Raw genomic sequence first — 20,757 nt, 5'->3', positions numbered from 1 at the left:
ATATATAAAAATCAATTACATTTGTATATACTATCAATGGACAGTTCAAAAATGAAATTTAGGAAATAACTTGTATGTAACAGTATCAAAAGAATAAAATACTTAGGAATAAACTTAAGAAGTGTAAGACTTGAACAATGAAAACTACAATTTGCTGAAAGAAGTTAAAAGAAGTCTAAATAAAGAGACATTTCATATTCCACATTCATGTTTTGGAAAACGAGGCATTCTTAATTTGACAGTTTTTCTCCAGCTTGAGATATGTGTGCATATCTCTGTCTCTCTGATTTCAAGGTTTATCCACATTATAACACAAATACATATTTTTTATTTTATTTATTTTTTATATATATATAATTTGTTATATATATATATATATAATTTGTTTTCTGTTTTCTAGACAGGGTATTGCCCTATCACAGTGGCACAATCACAGTTCACTGCAGCCTCAACTTCCCAAGCTTAAGCGATCCTCCCATTTCAGCCTCCCCAGTAGCTGGGACTGTAGCCACATGCCACCTGCCCAGCTCATTTTTGTATTTTTTGCAGAGATGGGGTTTTGCCATATTGCCCAGGCTGGTCTTGAACTCCTGGGCTCAAGCAATTCACCCACCTTGGCCTCCCAAAGTGCTAGGATTACAGGCATGAGCCACCATGCTCAGTCTTCCAGCTTGATTTATAGATTCAACAAAATCATAGTAAAAATTCCAACAGGTTTTTTTTGTTTTGTTTTAAAGAAATCAATAAACTCTTTCGAAAATATACATGGAAGGGACCCAAAATAGCCAAAACAATTTTGAAAAAGAATGAAATTAGAGGATTTTCATATCCTGATTTCAAGGTTTACTGTAAAGCAACAATAAAGCAGTATATTACTGGCGTACATATAGATATATACATTAAATGAAACTAAATTAAGAGTCCAGAAGCAAAACTTTGAATTTATGCTTTATTGATATTTGACAGAGGTGCCAAGGCAATTCAATAGGGAAAGGATAGTCTTCAACAAATGGTTCTAGGACAACTGGATATCCGTACGCAGAAAGAGGAATTTAGATCCTTACCTTACACCGTGCATAAAAATTAACTGAAATGGATCAAAGGCCTAAATATAAGAGCTGAAACTATAAAGCTTCTAGTAAATTAGGTGGGACAAAATCTTTGTGACCTTGGGTTAAGCAAAGAGTTCAGAGACACAGCACCAAGAGAATAATCCATAAAAGAAAAAATATATTAGTAAATTCAACTTCATCAAAGTAAAATCTTTTGTGCTTTTTGAAGCACAAAAGCCACAGACTGAGAGAAAACATTTGCAGATCACATATCCAATAAAGAAATTGTGTCTAGAATGTATAAACAACTCTTACAACTCAATAGTAAGAATATAAACAACTCAGATTTCTAAATGGACAAATGTAAGTATACATTTTACCAAGGAAGATATAGGAGTGACTAGTAAGCACATGGAGAGATGTGTGACGTTAGCATTACTTATTAGGGAAATGCAGATTAAAACCATAATGAGATACTACTTTGTACTCACCAGAATGGCTATAATCAAAAAGACCCAAGATGATGAATGTTGGGAAGGATGTGGAGAAACTGGAACTTTGATGCATTGCTTGTAGGAGTGTAGAATGATACAACTTCAGAAAACACCTTGGCAGTTCTTTTAAACATAAATTTAGCATCCTACCCAGCAATTTCCCCAAGAGAAATGAAGACATTTCCACACAAAAACTTTAATGTGAGTGTTCATATAGCAGTCTTATTTATAATATCCAAAAACTGGAAACAAACCAGTGCTCATCAACCGGTGAATGAATAAACAAAATGTGTCGTATCTACATAGTGGAATATTATTCAGCCATAAAAATTAATGAGGTATTGATTTGTGCTACAATGTGGGTGAACCTTGAAAACAGAATACTAAGTAAAAGAAGCCAGATGCAAGAGACTACATATTGTATGATTCCATTTGTGTGGACATTTGTGTGAAATGTCCACAAAAATCTATTATAGAGACAAAAAGCAGATAACTAGGTAGGAGTGTGACATGATTACAAACAGGCACAAGGGATCTTTTTTGGGAGTGGAAATGTCATAATCTGGGTTGGGATGATGGTTGTATAACTCTGTAAGTTGATTAAAAGTAATCGAATTTTAAAACTGGATGAATTTTCATGTGCTTAGTAGTCACTCCTATATCTTCCTTGGTAAAATGTATACTAACATTTGTCCATTTAAAAATCTGAGTTGTCTATATTCTTACTATTGAGTTGTAAGAGTTGTTTATACATTCTGACACAACTCTCAATTTCTTTATTGGATATGTGATCTGCAAATGTTTTCTCTCAGTCTGTGGCTTTTGAAGCACAAAAGATTTTACTTTTGATGAAGTTGAATTTACTAATTTATTTTTTTCTTCTATGGATCGTTCTCTTGGTGCTGTGTCTATGAACTCTTTGCTTAACCCAGGGTCACACAGATTTTGTCCTACTTTATTTACTAGAAGCTTTATAGTTTCAGTTCTTATATTTAGGCCTTTGATCCATTTTAGTAAATTTTTATGCATGGTATAAGGTAAGGATTGAAATTCCTCTTTCTGCATATGGATATCCAATTTATAAATTGTACTTCAATAAAAGCCGTTTGAGAAAAGACAAAACAGGATGGGAAGCACAGGGAAGTACTAGGTACTATATACACACCTTGGCTATAGCTTCCTACTGCCCCTGTGAGGTGGGTGGTGGCATCTTATTTTGCCGTTGAGGACACTGAGACTCAGCAACACTAAGTTCACCAGTGAAAGTTACCCAAGTAATTAAATTGCCAAGTTGCCAAGAATTTACAGTCAGTAAATACATACATTGATTAAAACGACTTACTGGCTGGGATAATTAATTTAAAGATAATTTTAAGTTGTTATACCATAATGCTTATATGACTTTTATATTGGAGACACCTAGAACAATTTTGAATGGTTCTGGAGTCATCATCTCCTGGCCTAGATTAAATTCACTGATAAAATTTGACTGGAATTTTCTTTGTAAACTTAAGGGATTTAAGAAAACAGTTGGTGAATGATTTGAAGGTGGCCAGAGAGTAAAAAAATAACTATTTTAAGCCTTTTGAGCTCAAGATATTAGGACTTATAAAAATAGGCAATTTCAATTTCAGAACTTTGAAAGGCAAGTAGTACCCATAGGTAAAATCAGGTTAGATAAGGTGATAAATTGTTCAAAAAAAGATTGAAAGTACATTGAAATTGGTTAGCGTGGAAGAGAAATAAGAAAAGATGTTCACCTTACTATACAACAGGGGGCATGTCTTAAGAGAAGATTAAAGTGAAAAAGGGTATATGAATCTGCCTAACACAGGACCCTACACAGCATCCAATGTTCAGTGGTAGATTGTTCTGAGAGATTTAGAACCAAAGTAGTAATGAACGAAAATAGAATTCATAGTATCTGCAAAGGTGTAATGATACTTAGGGGCAGTGGCAATAAAAATAAATCATTTATATTTTTCAGAAAGGTAGAGGAAGAAAACCTTCCTTTTTATTTACCAATAAGAACATTATGTCCTCATTCATTTGGCAACCGTTTTTGCACAGCTTTATAGGAGGTGGAGAAAGTAGTCAGTGCTGAAATAGATGATGTCTGAGTCTCTCCCAACCCTGTGACGTGATAAAAACTGAAGAGTGGAAATGAGAAGAGAGTTCAATTCTCGGTGTTCTTAGTACAGACCAGAGGAAGGTTTTAAAACAGATTTGGGAAGGACAAAATTGCCTGAATTTGTAACAAGGTTGTTATGAAAGAAGAGCATGTTCTGAAGCTTGGTAAAAGATTTCATCACCAAAAAATGTTGTTATTATATATATATATTTTTTTTTTTAATGGAGTCTTGCTTCATCACCCAGGCTGGAATGCAACGGCGTGATCTCAGCTCAATGCTACCTCCACCTCCTGGGTTCAAGCAGTTCTCCTGCCTCAGCCTCCCAAGTAGCTGAAATTATAGGCTCCCACCACCACGCCTGGCTAATTTTTGTATTTTTAATAGAGACAGGGTTTCACCACATTCGCCAGGCTGGTTTCAAACTCCTGACCTCAAATGATCCACTCACCTCGGCCTCCCAAAGTGGTGGGATCACAGGTGTGAGCTACCACACCCGGCCTTGTCTTACCATTTTCAGTGGGGCTACTAGAAATGTTTAAATTACATATGTCTTGTATTTCTGTTAGACAACGCTGATCTCAAACATTAAATAATCCTAGCGAATGTGTTTTAATGTTTAGTAATGATGTATTTAATGCCAGTTAGTCATTTATATCCAAATGTTCATTCTCCTTAAACCAAGAGCATAGGCACTTTTTTCTAAAAAGTGCCTAACAAATAATTTCTTCCTTGAGACAGAGTCTTGCTCTGTCACCAGGCTGGAGTGCAGTGACGTGATCTCAGCTCACTGCAACCTCTGCCTCCCAGGTTCAAGCAATTCTCCTGCCTCAGCCTCCTGAGTAGCTGGGACTACAGGCGCCCGCCACCACACCCAGCTAATTTTTGTATTTTTAGTAGAGATGGGGTTTCACCATGTTGGCCAGGATGGTCTCGATCTCTTGACCTCGTGATCCGCCCACCTAAGCCTCCTAAAGTGCTGGGATTACAGGTGTGAGCCACCATGCCCGGCCTACAAATAATAATTTCTTAGATCTTAATTTTTATGCTAGCTTTTATGAGATTCATAGTATCATTGTGTGTTGTTGTTTTTTTTACCACAGTGGACTTTTTGAGAACTAATTTTTATTACAGAATAGTTGTTTGAATGTAGAGAAGGCATGTAGTCATTTTTATACTATGTTGTTGTTGATACTGAATTCTTAGAAAAGTATATAACTTTCTGTTTTTCTTCTCCTTGTTTTGATTTTTCTGAGGAGACCACTAAGGAGATTTCTGAACGAAAAGAGCTTTACAGAAGTTTTTCTTCTTTTGCTTTCTTTTTCTTCCCCAGAGCAGTTGTATTCCATAATTAGAGCTTGTATGATTCTTTTGTTTCTTGAATAGGAAATAGGCAATGGAAAACTTCTCTGTTTCTTCCATTGCTCATATCTCTTAAAGTAGGGTTCCTAGCTGTGATTCTCAAATGTTTGGTTTTGTAGTTAATTTCCATAGAAGCACTAAACTAGGTCATTAAAGAACAAATTTACAAGGTGGTAGGTTAATTACTCCATTGATTATAGAGTTTAGCTGAGTAAAGCCACCATTCTTCCAAAACCATTTACAAAAGGTCATCTTCTAATCTGTTTCTCTTTTCAGGCACTTCAGACACCACCTCCAACAACACAGCAACCGTGATTTCCACAGCACCTCCAGCTTCCTCAGCAGTCACGTCCCCCTCTCTGAGTCCCTCCCCTTCTGCCTCAGCCTCCACCTCCGAGGCATCCAGTGCCAGTGAGACCAGCACAACACAGACCACCTCCACTCCTTTGTCCTCCCCTCTTGGGACCAGCCAGGTGATGGTGACAGCGTCAGGTTTGCAAACAGCAGCAGCTGCTGCCCTTCAAGGAGCTGCACAGTTGCCAGCAAATGCCAGTCTTGCTGCCATGGCAGCTGCTGCAGGACTAAACCCAAGCCTGATGGCACCCTCACAGTTTGCGGCTGGGTAAGGCGCTTTCTCATCTCATTGACATCTGAGGTGGAGGTCATCCCTGGAATTACTCATAGGGTAGACTTTGCATCACTGACTTAAATGGGGAAAAAAATGTCTGTTTAAAGCAGTACTCTCTTTGAAGTGGGCTGTTTTGTGATCATACAAGGACCTTGATTATGGTTTAAGTTTCTTAACACCCTGGGAAGAGCAGTAGTCATACCTTTGTTTACAGATGAAGACCCAAAATATCAGGTCACTAATTACCTTAGTGACAGGGCCAAGAAGAAAGCCCAGAATTCTTAACTGTTATTTTCCCCATTAAACTCTCTCAACTGCCTACTTCCTAATTCTCAAGCATAGATGAGAGATGTAATGGGAGTCTCAATTTTATACTGTTATTGTCACACATAAGAATTATCTTGTAAATATATCTTTTTCTCTAGAATGTTTCTTTCATTTTGGAAAAAAAGAGAAATAAGTCATTCAAAGAAGGGTCAAAATGACTGTAAAAGTTTTACATTTTGTGCTGATCATAACCTCGTTTGTACAAGTAAGCCTCCAGGAAAGCAGTAACTGAGAAACACAAACCATAGAAGAGTAAAGAAAAGTAAATATTTCCACCTGTTTCCCCAGCTGGATTTTCCTTTTGTAAGTTCCTTTTGGTGTGTTGTCAAAATGAGACCTGCATCTCCATGGTAATAAAGTGACTCCTCTTTTGGACTTGCAGAGGTGCCTTACTCAGTCTGAATCCAGGGACCCTGAGCGGTGCTCTCAGCCCAGCTCTAATGAGCAACAGTACACTGGCAACTATTCAAGGTCAGTAGAAGCCTTTTTCTTTCTTTGGTGACATGCACACATGTACACGTGTGTGTGTGTGTGCACGCTTGAGAGAGAGACACACACAGAGAGATGGAGGAAGTCTGCTTTGCTAGAGGTAAAAGTGATGGGAAAGATAGTCAAATGCTGACTAACGTGTTGTTGAGAACTAAGAAAATGTCCTCATTAAAAAGCTTTGTAAGAAAAGTACAGGTGTTAGTATGTGAGTAAAAGCAGGAAATATACTTAGTTTGGTATATGGTAAGAAACCAGAACTTTTATGCTGATATTGATCTTATGTGAATAGACTTGAAGCCAGATTTTTTTCCCCTGATAAGTTTATCCGAAGTATTAATCCAAAACCCATCTCAAGGCAAACTTGACCAAGTAAGACTCTCCAGTCCCCATCCCCACTCCTGAGAAAGCTGTGCATGGGAAAGTCCTATGATGAATGAACACTGGAACACATCAGGTGGACCTCAGGAGTGCTTTTAATTCTCATTAGGTTCTGCTCTTTTTATATCACCATTAGTGTAGAACATATATTCTCTTGGATTATAATGTCTCTTTTCCAAGTTCAGCTGGGTTCCTTTTACCTTTTAGCATGTTACCCAGGGCAATATTCATTCCATATAGTGAAGGGTTCCACTTGTTTAGTACCTAAGCTTTCTGTCTAAAAATGTTTACTGTTATGTGATGCAGGGAGACAATCTGAGAGACATCACTAATGAATTAGAATTTTTTTTCTTAAAATAGTTTTGATGAGAGGCTGAGGCAGGGGATCACTTGAGGCCATGAGTTCAAGACTGCAGTGTGCCATGATCATGCCTGTGAATAACCATTGCACCCCAGCTTGGGCAACACAGTGAGACCCTGTTTCTTAAAAAAAAAAAAAAAAAACGTGGTTTGTGCGTAAATGAGAGTTCTCAGGGCCAAAAATAGCTATTAGCCAACCTAAATTAAGATTAATATTTCACAGGTGATGTCTCTGACAGTGTACTAGACAATGTTAATTACAGACAAAACCACACCATGGCCTAGATTACCTTACATTATATTGACTTTCTGATTGACTAAATCATACCTGAATTGGTTAGCTCTAAAGCTTTGGTTATATAGTAATTTTTTTTTTTTTTTGCAGTAGAATTTGTGATAAATCACTTTTTCCTCTGCTTTATTGAATGTTTCTGTGCTGTGGGGATCCTACAAAGGCAAAATGTCTTCCCCAGGGCATGATTGACACTCTGAAAAGATCTGGAACTAGTCTATGACCCTAAGTTTGGAATCTCAGAAAAACTTCCAGCTGCACTAAGTCTCACTGTTTTGTACTATTTGTATGAACAAGGCCAAAGTCAGAGGCATTCCCTTCAGCTATATTTTATGTAAGAAATCAACCAAATGTGTAATGCCGTTAGAAAATCCCTCAAATCTACATGTAGGAGTGAGGTTATATGGGTAGGGAGATTTAAGAATGTTGCCAGACAACAGGTTGAGATATTAAATTAGAGTCTCAATTATTTTAAATAAAATGTTGATGATGTCTTCTTTGGGGGAGGCAACAGCATCATAGAAAATTTCTCACCCATTAAAGCACATCCTAGCCTTAGATCACCTACATGTGGCCACCTACATCATTATGTCTGATTTCCTGCTATAATAGATTCATCATTCTCCTTTGCACAAGTCATAGAAATCAAATGTTTAGCCTCAGGAAGTGAGAAATTAATTATACCTTTTCCTTTATTTGGTGATACATAATTTATTTTAGAACTAAAGCCTTTTTGCAAGATGGTTTTCATCTTGTGTCTCGTAATATAAAGCAGTGGTCCCCAACCGTTTTGGCACCAGGGACGGGTTTTGTGGAAGACAATTTTTCCACAGCCACAGTGCGGTGGGGTGGTCTCTGGATGGCACCATTTCCACTTCCGATTTTGCTCTGTGAGAATCTAATGCCGCCACTGATCTAACAGGAGGCAGGCCCACCACTCACCTCCTATTGTTAATGTTTTAATCACTTTAGCTAGTTTGTCTTTTGAACAGAGGTAGTTTAAAATCAGCAGTCTTCATTAAAGACAAAATTATTGGATTTATCAAATATGTCTAGGTAAATGAAATAAACTGGTGATTTCAACACAGAAACGTGACTAATTCATTAGACAGTTATTAACTGTCTTCTGCCCCTGCTCGTGCCCATTAAATTAGACATTTCAGTCTTTCAGGCTCTTCAAAATTATAAATAAACTACAATTGGTATCAGTGTAGCACTGCGTTTGAGGAAAAAGGGCTACACTTTTTCCTAGTGAATTGTAGGAAAATGATAGACTTTTGGTGTGTTATTTGGCTTCTCCAGGATGATGTTAATGTTCTCATTCCTGCCTGTTTTGGGGGTTTTTGTCTGTAGCTCTTGCTTCTGGTGGCTCTCTTCCAATAACATCACTTGATGCAACTGGGAACCTGGTATTTGCCAATGCGGGAGGAGCCCCCAACATCGTGACTGCCCCTCTGTTCCTGAACCCTCAGAACCTCTCTCTGCTCACCAGCAACCCTGTTAGCTTGGTCTCTGCCGCCGCAGCCTCTGCAGGGAACTCTGCACCTGTAGCCAGCCTTCATGCCACCTCCACCTCCGCTGAGTCCATCCAGAACTCTCTCTTCACAGTGGCCTCTGCCAGCGGGGCTGCATCCACCACCACCACCGCCTCCAAGGCACAGTGAGCTGGGCGGAGCTGGGCGGCCAGAAGCCTTTTTCACTCTGCAGTGTGATTGGACTGCCAGCCAGGTTAATAAACTGAAAAATGTGATTGGCTTCCTCTCGCCGTGTTGTGAGGGCAAAGGAGAGAAGGGAGAAAAAAAAAACCACACACACACACATCAGAAAAAGAAAGAAAGGATGGAGACGGGACATTTGCCTAATTTTGTAATAAAACACTGTCTTTTCAGGATTGCTTCATGGATTGGAGAACTTTCTAACCAAAAATTAAAAAAAAAAAGAAACAAAAAATCAAAAACAAACAAAAATAAGTGAAAGGACTACTTATCATTTCCAGCAGTCATGATGACAAGTTAAGGTGGGTTACCAATTCCAATATAGGAAGGGGATTTCTTGTTTGTCTAAATTTCTTTTTTTCTTAAAAAAAATCATTTTTATGGGTCTGTTGTACAGGCCATTAAGTCATAACAAGGTGTTTATAATCGTATCAATTGTGTTGGGGGTTCCTTTCTTAACTGGTACAATTTAGGCAGGCCTGTATTACTGTATCTCTATTATTATTGTTGTTGTTATTGTTTTATATATATATATAGTTTGGACATGTTTATTATCTCTTGCTCCTGGATCCTATTTCAGTGAGCTCCCACACTGTGGGGAGGGAGGGTTTTGGGGTAAGGGGAGACTTCTGTTCTTAACTGCGGGGAATGTTCTTGCTGGTTTCCTTATCCTTGATGACTCTTACAGAGGTGCTAGAAAATTATTTTCTTTTGCCACTTATGCAAGAGGCTTGGTGCAGAAGCTGAAGGCAGTGTGTGCAAACACTCCCATTCCACACACGCCCCTTCCCCTCCCCACATCAGGTGGTGCCTTTGGAGCACTTTTGTGTAGGAAGGAATTCCTGCTGAACTGTAGCTCTCACTCACCCCCAAATCATTGAATGACCCTGAGGCCCAGATCCTGTGGTGCAACAGTGCTGCTTTCTGCTACTTTCAATGGGAACAGCTGTACATGTTGCAGGGCAGGATTTGGTTCCGAAGAGCAAAGACTACTGCAGACACCTGACTTGGTGGTTCTCCTGATTTCTTATCTCCTGAAAAATGCTCCTACTGTTGGTGTGTTTGTTTGTTTGTTCATTTTGTGGAAGTTTTTCATCCAAACTTTAACTTGGCAAAGAAAAAAAACTGACTTATTGAAATTGGGAAACTTTTCCCGTCTTTTATTTTCTAAAGGAATTCTACTAGACTATTTTCCATTGATAATATATACAAAAGAGGTGTGATGAGAAGAGTGTAAGGTTACCACCTTTTCCTCTAGAGAGCCACAGACTTCCTTTCCACTGGATGGCTTATAAATTCCTCTAACCCTGAGATTCTTCTTGGTTCTCTGACTAAAGGAGGCACTTACTAGCCGGGCTGGGATCTGTAGAACCTTTGAAGAAGGACTTTGAGCAGGAACTTTGCACACACCTTAAGTGTCTCCTTGGTTTGTTCGTGATGCTCCTGCTAGGTAGGTCTAAATGGCAATACACATCTCTGTATTCACTGTAGAAAGTAATTAGCTCCTGTAATTATTTTCAGGGTGTTTCTAGACTATATAAATGAGCCCATTGAAAAGGAAGAGCTTGTGAAAGTGGATGAAGAGGAATAAGGATAACTTGGAGATTAAATTCCCCTTTTTGTCAATGTACTGTTATTATGCCATCTTTACCAAAAAATTTTCCAAAAGACTGGATCACTGCAGTGCAGCTCATCTAAGTTCCCCTTCTTATTGGAGTTAAAGGTTCCCATTTGGTGGCTGTGGGTGCTTGCTTAAATCTCTGGTGGTCCCAAGACTGCACTTTTTCTCCCTTTCGAGCTGGGGATGTAGAGAGAACTTACAGGTGATTTTTATTCTGATTGCTTTTGTTTGTGTCCACAAGGGAGCTTGGATTCTGTGTACTTGTCTCTCTTTACCATTGTCCAGAAAGGCGGTAAATACAGACACATTGTGTACTTTTGTGTGATTCAAGTGGGAGACAGTCTGTTAAAAGGTCAGAAACATTTTAGTCCCCTTTTAAATTTTTGTTTTAGTTTTTTTCTATCTTGTTTTATTTCACAAGTATTTAATTACCACCCCTAAATTTCCTCCTCTTACCCTTCACCTTCCCTAAAATCCTTCCAAAATCAGTGAACTGCAAGCAGGGAAACTAACAAATGTCCATTCACCCTTTTTGTGTGGTGTGTTTTTTTATGTTTTGTTTTGTTTTTTAACTAAGCTTGAACCAAAGTCAATTTTTAGCAAGCTGCTGTACTAATGGACTAGTTGATAACGTGCAGTTCAGACACATCGAGGAGATAGATGCTACTGACAATTTCTTTTTCATTTGTCTTTATTAATTTTATATAAAAGTTGCTGCTTGTTTTTAGTCTTTTATGTTGGTAAATTGTAATATCCTCTGGGCAGACATTAACTTGATGTTTAACTAGTTTATTAGGTTGGTGTGTAAATAGAATGACAATGTCAATTACTAATTTCTCTCCTCTCCATTCACTTTTTCTCTGTTGTAGTTAAATGTAATCTTCTATCCTGACTTTAGTCTGTGCAAATGATTTTAGGGCTATCAGTAATGCTCTAGCTGCCCACAGTAATGAGTCCCTCCCTTGGGAGTGGTGAAACTTAGACGGAAGGATTCAGGGAGGGAAGTGCTGATACCCACTATACTGGATTAGAAGTTACAGCATTAATTTCTCAAAATTGCTACCAAAGGAAGTGTGGAGTCCCAAGGGACTCAAGCTCAGTGAGGTAAGACAAAGGGCAAGGAAAGACTGTTTGGGTGTTTTTTCTTTTCCCCCACGTATGGTTTAGAAAATGATCCCTTTCCCAAATAAAACTCACCAACAGACTTTAATATTAGAAAAGATACTAAGCTTTAAATGTCAATACAATGGTCTTTTATTCCCTGCCCTGTCTATATTTTCTACTCAATTTGGGATAAGGGGATTCTGCCTTTTTTATGTGAAGCACTTGATGAGGGTAGACCAGCATAGAAAATCTGTTTAAAAGAAGAAATAATCTTCAGGCAAAGATAAATCTTTAGATAAAAATATAATTTTTTCTCTTTTTTTACTTATTTAAAAGTAAGTTGTGAAATGAAAGGCATATTTACATATGTACTCACGAAACACTAATATAGCTTTTTGGTGGTTGTTTAGTTTGAAATCAACTCCCTATCCATCATCCCTAGATACTTTACTTATATTGCTTCATGAACACCTTAGTCATTTTTTACTTTATATGTATATCTTTTTATCATCTCAAGAAATGCATTTTGAATTGAATGAACTATCTTCTGAGCTAAGGTACTCAAACTTAACTTTTAGCCACCTTATATGGGAGAGCCTGGAAACTAAAGGGGGCCAGGGACCATTTGACCAAAAAGAGGTGTTTGGTGGAGTTTCTGCATTTCAAAGAAGAAAGGCCAGATAGGTCATCACAATTCATTGTATTATTCTTTTTTTCCCCTTAATGGTTATGCAAATTTTATTTTATATTTCTGAATTTGGTTAGCACATACTAAGCCAAAGACTATTCTAAATGCATTTATAGTGAATACTATATATGCCCATGGTAATGGGTCCTCCCTAAGGAGTGGTGAATGTAATTGTGTGAATCCTGCTTATCACAAGTGGTGCAATTTGGTCATAAATTTTATTTATACCCTGTATACATCTGAATAACAGAGCAGAAAGACCTAAAAAAGGGCTTCTCGCAGGAACAATATTACTATGTTGTTCTAAGAAAAAATGAGTGCTGTATTTAAGTGTTTCTGAAGTTCTATAGGCAGCATTTTAGAATTAAGAAAAACATTGTGTATATCCATTAACTGATATAATTCACATGTCCTTTTATTTGTTATCAGAAAGATCAATACTATCCCAATTTATTCAACTTGTTACCCAAGAAATGGAACCAAAGGAATCCAACTTTCATTTTGTGCAGAATCATACCTATTTATACTTAATGCTAGCACTGTAAGAAATAAATCTTTTTTGTTTAAAAAAGGGAAGATAAGATTAAAGATTCTTAGTGAGATCATCTTGCCAATTTGTTGTACATCTCTCATTCATTGTTGGGGGAAAAAAAGCACAACTATACCTCTTTAATGTTGTTTTCTTCCATTATCCCTCATTTATTTGGGAAGATAAGGGAAACCTTGTCTGTATCATCCAGAAGCACAGATATTTGCTTGACACAATATTTAAATTCAGCCGAATCTTTAACGTTAAAAAATTTTCTTTTTAACTTGCTGGAAAAATCCGATACATTGGCAAATATAGGGAATTCATGTCAATTTTCTTTGGCGGGGGAGGTCTTTGTTGCCTAGGCTGGAGTGCAATGGCACAATCTTGGCTCACTGCAACCTCTGCCTCCTGGGTTCAAGCGATTCTCCTGCCTCAGCCTCCCAAGTAGCTGGGATTACAGGCACCCACCACCGCACCTGGCTAATTTTTGTATTTTTAGTAGAGACAGGGTTTCACCATGTTGGCCAGGCTGGTTTTGAACTCCTGACCTCAGGTGATCCGCCCGCCTCGGCCTCCCAAAGTGCTGGGATAACAGGCGTGAGCCACCACACCCATCCTCATGTCAATTTTTAAAGTGATAAATCCTGATATTATACATTGCAATTAGTGTAGAATAAACGCTTGGCTTATAGAACTCTCTGTTCTTAGTCTAAAGCTGTTCCCAAACCAGGTCATCCTCACGAAACATTCTTGACCAAGAAAAAAGATAAGGTCATTGAGACAGGAAGACAGAGGAAAAGCCTCTTGTTTTTGTTTCTTCCCAAGAAAGGAGAAGCCCTGCCAGGGAGAAGTCACTAGTATCACTGACTCCCCCTATCACTGAGTATAGGGTGTGGTAGCAAGGAGGAGGCAGAGAATTCACGCTGACAGGTGACTCTGGCCTGGCTCTTGGGGGCTCTTCCGAAGACCAGTCTGCAGTTTGAGGAAGGGTCCCAGCAATTCATTTGGAGAGCTTGGCCAAATATTTTCTCATTAATCAGCATCTAAACTTGATGAGCTTAAAGTTTGTTTATTAGAGTTGAAAACATTAAAAGATGATTAATACTAATGGTAGAAAAATACTAAGGACGCAAAATTTAAAATTTTCCAAAGTAGACAAGAATTGATGGGTTAATTTGCTCATAACTGATATGAGTTTGCTTTTATGTGTGTGTGGAAAGCATTTAATGTGTGATGCTGTTCATAGTCCTGGCTATTTGATATCATTTTCAGTTTTACAACATTTTGACGATGACAAAATGGTAAATCTTTCTGAGCGTTTACAAACTTCACTTTCAAGAAGTGAAGGGAAAAATCCTTCTTTGCTATTTCTGTAAGAAGAATAACTAAGATCAGCTATTATATAGGTTTGCATGGATGGTGTACACAATACAAATGTAAACTTGGATAGGAATAGGATAAATAAATTGCTTTCATCATAAAGGCCAGTCATCCATTTCTTAATCCAAAGAGATTAAATATAAATAGGACACCCCTGAGATTTCCAGTAAGGTATTTGAAAGGATTCCACTGGGAGGGCAGGGAATATATTTTTTCTCAGAGTCGTCTAGTTTGTACCCGGTTTTCTATATGGTTTGTGAACTGTAGCTTTAAAAAAATAATAATTTTTTTTGTAGTTTTCTTCTAACCTTATTCATTAAGTCGTTCCTTGTTTTGGCCCTTCTACTCTTGGCCTTAGCTAAAAGCAGTAAATGTGAGTGAATTTTATGTTGATTATGTCATCTGGATCTCCTTTCCTTCCCTTCTTTTTCTCGTTGAATGGTGGTACCTTAATTTGGGTAACAGCTAGCTTCTGGCACCTTCATAAAATACCTCAGAATAGCTTAGCATTGTTGCAAAACTGGTTTTAAACTAAAAACCAAACAAATAAAAGAAAAAACTTTATAAATAGTGGAAATAATTCTAGCTGTAGCATTTAGTCAAACTAATGTTTATTATGATCGATAAACATGATTGATGCTGTATGTATTTGGGATCCTGTTTATAGGTTACAATTTATAGGGTTAGGGAGGGTTGGGTGGGGGAAGAGGAGAAGTTGATTATGTTAGAAGGAAAACGTTGCTCGTGTGTGTGTGTGTGTGTGTGTGTTTTCTTATATCTGTCTTGCCAAAGGAAACTTGATTTTCCCTGTGATTGGCTTTGGCCTCTCTGTGGTCTGATCTGCAGCGGTGTGTGGTGGCATGCAGATAACATATGGGGTGTCCAGTAGGTTCAGGGACCCTGAGGGTGCATTTACATCCCTTCCTATGGTTGCCCATGCCCCCCAGACCCTGCCAACCTCTCTTAATGATTCATTACCTCTGTACATAGCAAAAGCATAGGCAAAGGATGAATGTATGAATGCCTGGATGTGCAGTTGAGAAATAGAGGCAGAAATAGACATGCACCAATTAATTTGGAGACAAGAGGTGAGTGATTGATGTGTCTTAAATCTAGGAAGGTTAAAGTGAAACAGGTTATTTGTGTTGCCCTCTGTCATGTTACTGAATGTTGTGCTAATAACACAACATTTTAAAACCTTACTTTTCTCATACCAAGGCTAGTTCTGTCTAGACTAAAAACACAAACAGGATAAAAAGCAAACCAAGAAGTTGAAAGCTAACCTGCCCACCTCACCCCTGTGATATAAAGTGTGACCCTTAAAGATTGGTTGGTGGGATTGAGGAGAGAATTATTCTTGGTGGGAACGTGAATGAGAAATGATGCTGGCTTAGAAAAAATTACAAGGCCTTTCTGCCCATACTCTGGGACAAACTTTCTTGGCTCCCTGAGTTTCAATATAGACTGTATCTCCAGAAAGGCTATTTTTTTAAATAAATGATCTCACAGAACTTAAGTGGGATTTGGTTTAGATACCAAAGACACTGCTAATGTCATTGCTTATCCTTAAGTTTTCAAAACAGGCAGAGGGAATAGGAGCAAAAAGCCAAAATTTGGAAAAGCTTTACTTTATCTCTTTCCTTCCCTTTTCCCCTTTTCCCAGTCCCCTGCTTTTTGAAGGAAGTCTTCTTGGTTGTCCTGGCTTTGGAAGAGGGATTTATTTTGTTTTGCTCTGCTGGCTCTGTAAAGATGGATCATTGCTCAGTGTAGCAGTGATGTTCTTGGAATTGCTGAGAAATTTGGGGAGGGCAAAAGATAGGGGTAGAATTTTTTCATTATTTCCCTTTATCTAATACTTTTAAATAGAACCAGTATAGCCTATATGAATTCAGACAATATTTAAATGTGGTATCTCCATCTGTCTCCTGTAAAAGATAAGAATTTTCAAGAACAGGATTATGTAGAAAACCAAAAGATCTTCCCTTACTCTCCTGTAAATGTTTTGTTCCAAAATGTTTTTATATACGGGCTCTAGGGAGCCAAGTAGTTCATTGTTTCGGTGTACTATTGGTAGGACACAGAAAGGGAGAGAGGGTAAAGAAATATATCGCTGTCTGAATATTGCATCAAAAATGATCAGGTTGCAGAACTTCATGAAAGCTTTGCTAATAATCTTATTGTTCTGACATTATGTAAAGGTGGTATTAATATTGTATGACTTTTCAAAGTGCTAGATAGGTTTATAAGTAGGTAATAGGGATGTTGAAGATTAGAGCACTTGAAACAGAAGTTCTGGGAAAATAAGGTGTGTGTAATGGAATACCGCTTTGAGCACAGAAACAAAGGTCTGTTGGGCCTGGGAGAGAAGATGTGATTTATGATTGTTTCTGTGTCCCTGTATCTGCCCACCCTGCACAGGGCTCCACCACCCAGGGCCACCTGGTTTAAACCCAGGACACTGTCAAAAAGTTAAGACCCCGAAACTAATTTACTGTAAAAAACAAACATTGAGGACTGCTGCAAAGTTTTCCCATTTTCTTTGTGTACTTGTTCATCTTTGTATAAGTTAGCCACAGCCTCCTCACAAGAGCGGCTTAAGGCTTCTTTCATAAATTGACTGTGGCATTGAGTTCTCAAACATTATATCCCAAAATCTGCAGGCAGACAGCTGGATACAGCGCTGTGTATAAAATGAGACGTCCACACACTTGAGTTTCTTAAGATTGGGATCTCTTTCAAATGAAAAAGGACAGAGCCAAGTAGAGAAAATACTTGGTGCTCCCACCCAGCCTTAATGAGTCTCATGGTCTAAAAGCATAGGAAGAAATGAAATGCACTTTCAGAAGCTAAAATGACAGTGTCTACTACAAAAGACTGTAGTTGTAGGCAGTCGGGGATGCCATGTCCTTGGTTCCATTCCTGCGTGAGTCTGCAGAAGGCACACACTTTGTAAGAGCAGAATGGACTAGTGCCAGCCTGAATAAGTTTAAAACTGCAAACAGTTGGAGAACATGGAACAGGCTGGTGCAGGGAGCCTAAGATTTTGCAATCATATTATAACATTGGCTTTTGACAACATAAATAGTGTATCTTCCCTAAGGTCAGGTCGGGAAAGAAAGACTTCCAGCTGCTTACCTCTGCATGCGTGGCCACGTGTGCATTGCTCAGTCCGCGGGAGCTCTCACTCCGCAGGAAACGCTCTCCTCCCACATTAGTCTGTACTTCCATCCCCTCATCTGTGGTAGTAGTGAAGGCTAGGTGAGTAAGCGTGGGCTGTTCTACCCACCAGAAGTCCAGGAGCTGTTGTATACCTCATTTCTAACTCATGACCGAGTGACTTGCTTTACTTTCTCGAAACCCTACAGAGTTGCCAAGTCTGCCCTCCCTCCTCTCAGTCATGTTAAACTCTGGCCTATAGCATCATGGGACCTGTAGCCTAGGGTGGGACCCCCTAAAGCCTCTGAATGTTGCTGCTTAAAAGCTACTGCAAACTGAGGGCAAATTGCAATCTTCTATTCCTTTTTGTTGCAAGGGGTCTTCACAGGTCTCTTAACATCTACTTTCCCTGCCACCCTGCCTTTAGGGGCTGGCCAGCTATCCACACCCCTAACCCACCCTGTGTTTCTGACAGCTGGCCACACATCAACTTCTGTACTTGCCTTTTCCTTGGTGGGGTAGAGGCCAACCCCTTCTCCTCTGAGGCCTCAGGGTTCTGTTTCTCTTCAGGACTTTGGGTAGAAGGGAAGACACCAAAGGCTCCTTTAAGCTGACTGCTGCATACACATTTCACTTTTTTTCCTTTGACATGACCAAAAATATCCAAATATTTAAGTTTATTATTATTATTAATATTATTATTATTTGACAATCTTATATCCAATGGGCTCTCTAGAAGCTGCATCCCCAGCCCTTTCACCTTTTCTTTGAATGTAGTTCCCAACCTTCAATTCCCACCCCTAATGCTGACAAAAAGCTTAGCCAGGTCATGATACTGCTGCTATAAGCCAGGGGAGGGTGGTTTCTTTGTTTTGTTTTGTTTTGTTTTGTTTTTTAAATTTCCAGCCAAAACCAAAGATTTCTTAATGATTGTATAAACTCAAAACAAACAAAAGAACCAAAGAAAAGGGAAGTCTTCAGCATCAGTCCAGTCTGTGGTGTCCTGGCACTTAGAAGAGTGAGGCCAGGGAAGGCGGGGCGGGAGGACGCTCTGACCAGATCAGAAAGGGCAGGCAAGCTGTTTTCCACCTTCCAGGGTCCAGCACAGGTACGTGCCCGTGGCTTTGGCCCTCACAAACTTGTGAGCATGCCCTGAAACAAATTGGCATTTCAGATTTTCCAAAACAAAAGTCAAAAAACCCCATCACCACCATCAGCCACCCTACACCAACCAGGGTCACTATGGGGACTTAGCACAGGGCCTAGGGAGGGTGGGAGCTGCTGCTGGACTGGCCCGAGGACTCCACAGAGTGGGGGACGTTGAAGACACTGGCGCACGATTGGCTGCTCTGCTGGGTGCTTTAACCTCTGGGGCTGGGCGAATGCACGCCAAGGTGCCCTTCTGAGCCTTTTTTCTCTTTTCCTGTACTGGAACTGCTTGGAAGTGGCTGTCCTGTTTGTGAGAAAACATGCAGAAAGATTATCAAGCTTTTCATTTCTCTTTATTGTAGTTTTGTTTCCTTTTTGCAGCACCACTGTGCAACTATGCATTGTACTTCACAACCTTTTGTGCTAGGTAGATGCCTGTGACTTTTTAACTTGGGGGGTGGGGGGATTGCAAATGAAGGAACTTTTTACATGGATCTTTTTAATCTCAGTTGATTGGGGGAGGGGGGTACTTGGTTCTTGGGTCATACAAGCTCTATCCCAAAGCAAAATCCAAATGTTAATAATATTAGCCTGATGCAGATACCAAAGATAATTTCTTTCCTGCAGAACCTTAGACTCGTGTATTAAGTACGATTACCCAGCACTTGCATTAGTCTAACCTCAGTAATTCCAAAGCTTAGATGTATATTTTGGTATATTTCTGGGATATTAAAAAAAAAAAAATGTCGTTTAACTTCTTGTTTGTTTCAGTGTAATGCTCTTAAAGTCATAGCATGAAAATAATTGAACTGTCCTATTCTTAGTAGTTTGAAATAATAGTATTTTTGTATGTTTTGGGTGTGTCTATGTATGTATTAACATGACAGTTTTCACTGCCTAGGTGTTCATAATAAAAAAGAAAATGAAAAAAGTTCTGAGTGTACATAATATTCAATAATAATCTCCCACCTGGTGTCAATTTAGATTGCATATTCCTCATTGCTGTTCCCAACTGGGATTTTGTTTTCTTTTAAAGAGACAGTGATCGTGTTTTTCTAAAGATGTTTTCTTTCTCTCTTTCAATATCTTAACTCACTTTTTCTTTTCTTCCTTTTTTGTCTTAATTATTAATTCAGGGGTGTTTGTCCACTGTTGTCAAGGGAGGGGCACAAGGGGAATTGGCCCCTTGGCCTCCTAGAACTTTTTGTTTTATGTACTTTAAAATGTGAGTTTGAGTTCTTCTTTGTGGAAACTTAAGATGTGGTGTAAATGATTCTTTCCAAAATTGTCCAGCAGCTTTAATGAGGCAGTGACAATTCTGAGGTGGTTTATTAGAGTCCTTCTACATTTCTCTTAGATAACTCTGCACTCTGGGTGGCTATTGTGTAGCCTTACTGCCCCAGAGCGCCTGTTAGCCAAATATTTCCCCTCTGATAGGAATATTTTCTAAGAATCAGCTGATAACTTGCGTGCTGGACCTTGTTATCTGTGCCCCTGGGAGACACACGTTTTCTTGGTTTTGAAAACCTGAAACACAGGCAACTTTACATTTTGGGGAATTAGCTGATGCCTCCTGAGGCCTGAGGAGGTGGTGGGGAATATGAGCGGTGCTGTCTCTCTCAAAGTGCCCTTTAGATGATTCCCCCTCCTAGGGCTGCCTGCAGGGGCTATAGGCTCGGGAGAGATTGTGTAGGTGACAGTGAATCAGAATGAAATGGTAGATTTTGTGTAGATGCATTTGTCTGCTGTAATTTTTTATATATATATTAAACTTACTGTAACTGTACAGTTCATTTCTGTTGTAAAACATCATTAAACCATTTTCCAAGTGTTTTCACATTGTTGGAGTTTCTTTGAAATTGCTGTGTTGGTATTCTGGATGCTTCACATACACATTCTCA

General features: G+C 38.9%; 1 protein-coding gene across 5 annotated transcripts in view; it reads left to right on the top strand.

Annotated features, from left to right (window-relative positions):
• Positions 1-20,690, top strand: part of POU2F1 (POU class 2 homeobox 1) — a 197,110-nt gene extending 176,420 nt beyond the window's left edge. For all 5 annotated transcript variants that reach the window (XM_021930945.2, XM_021930953.2, XM_021930951.2 and 2 more), the window contains 3 exons: positions 5,314-5,659; positions 6,375-6,463; positions 8,865-20,690. In XM_021930945.2, coding sequence (XP_021786637.1) covers positions 5,314-5,659; positions 6,375-6,463; positions 8,865-9,175 — 746 coding nt within the window. In that variant the 3' untranslated portion in view covers positions 9,176-20,690. The remainder of the gene's footprint in view (positions 1-5,313; positions 5,660-6,374; positions 6,464-8,864) is intronic.
• The last annotated feature ends 67 nt before the right edge of the window (positions 20,691-20,757 follow it).

The sequence above is a fragment of the Papio anubis genome, chromosome 1 (genome assembly GCF_008728515.1).
Source record: "Papio anubis isolate 15944 chromosome 1, Panubis1.0, whole genome shotgun sequence".
In the NCBI taxonomy this organism is placed as follows: domain Eukaryota; kingdom Metazoa; phylum Chordata; class Mammalia; order Primates; family Cercopithecidae; genus Papio; species Papio anubis.
The sequence above is the reverse complement of the archived record's forward strand: the minus strand, read 5'-3'. Positions and strand labels throughout refer to the sequence as shown.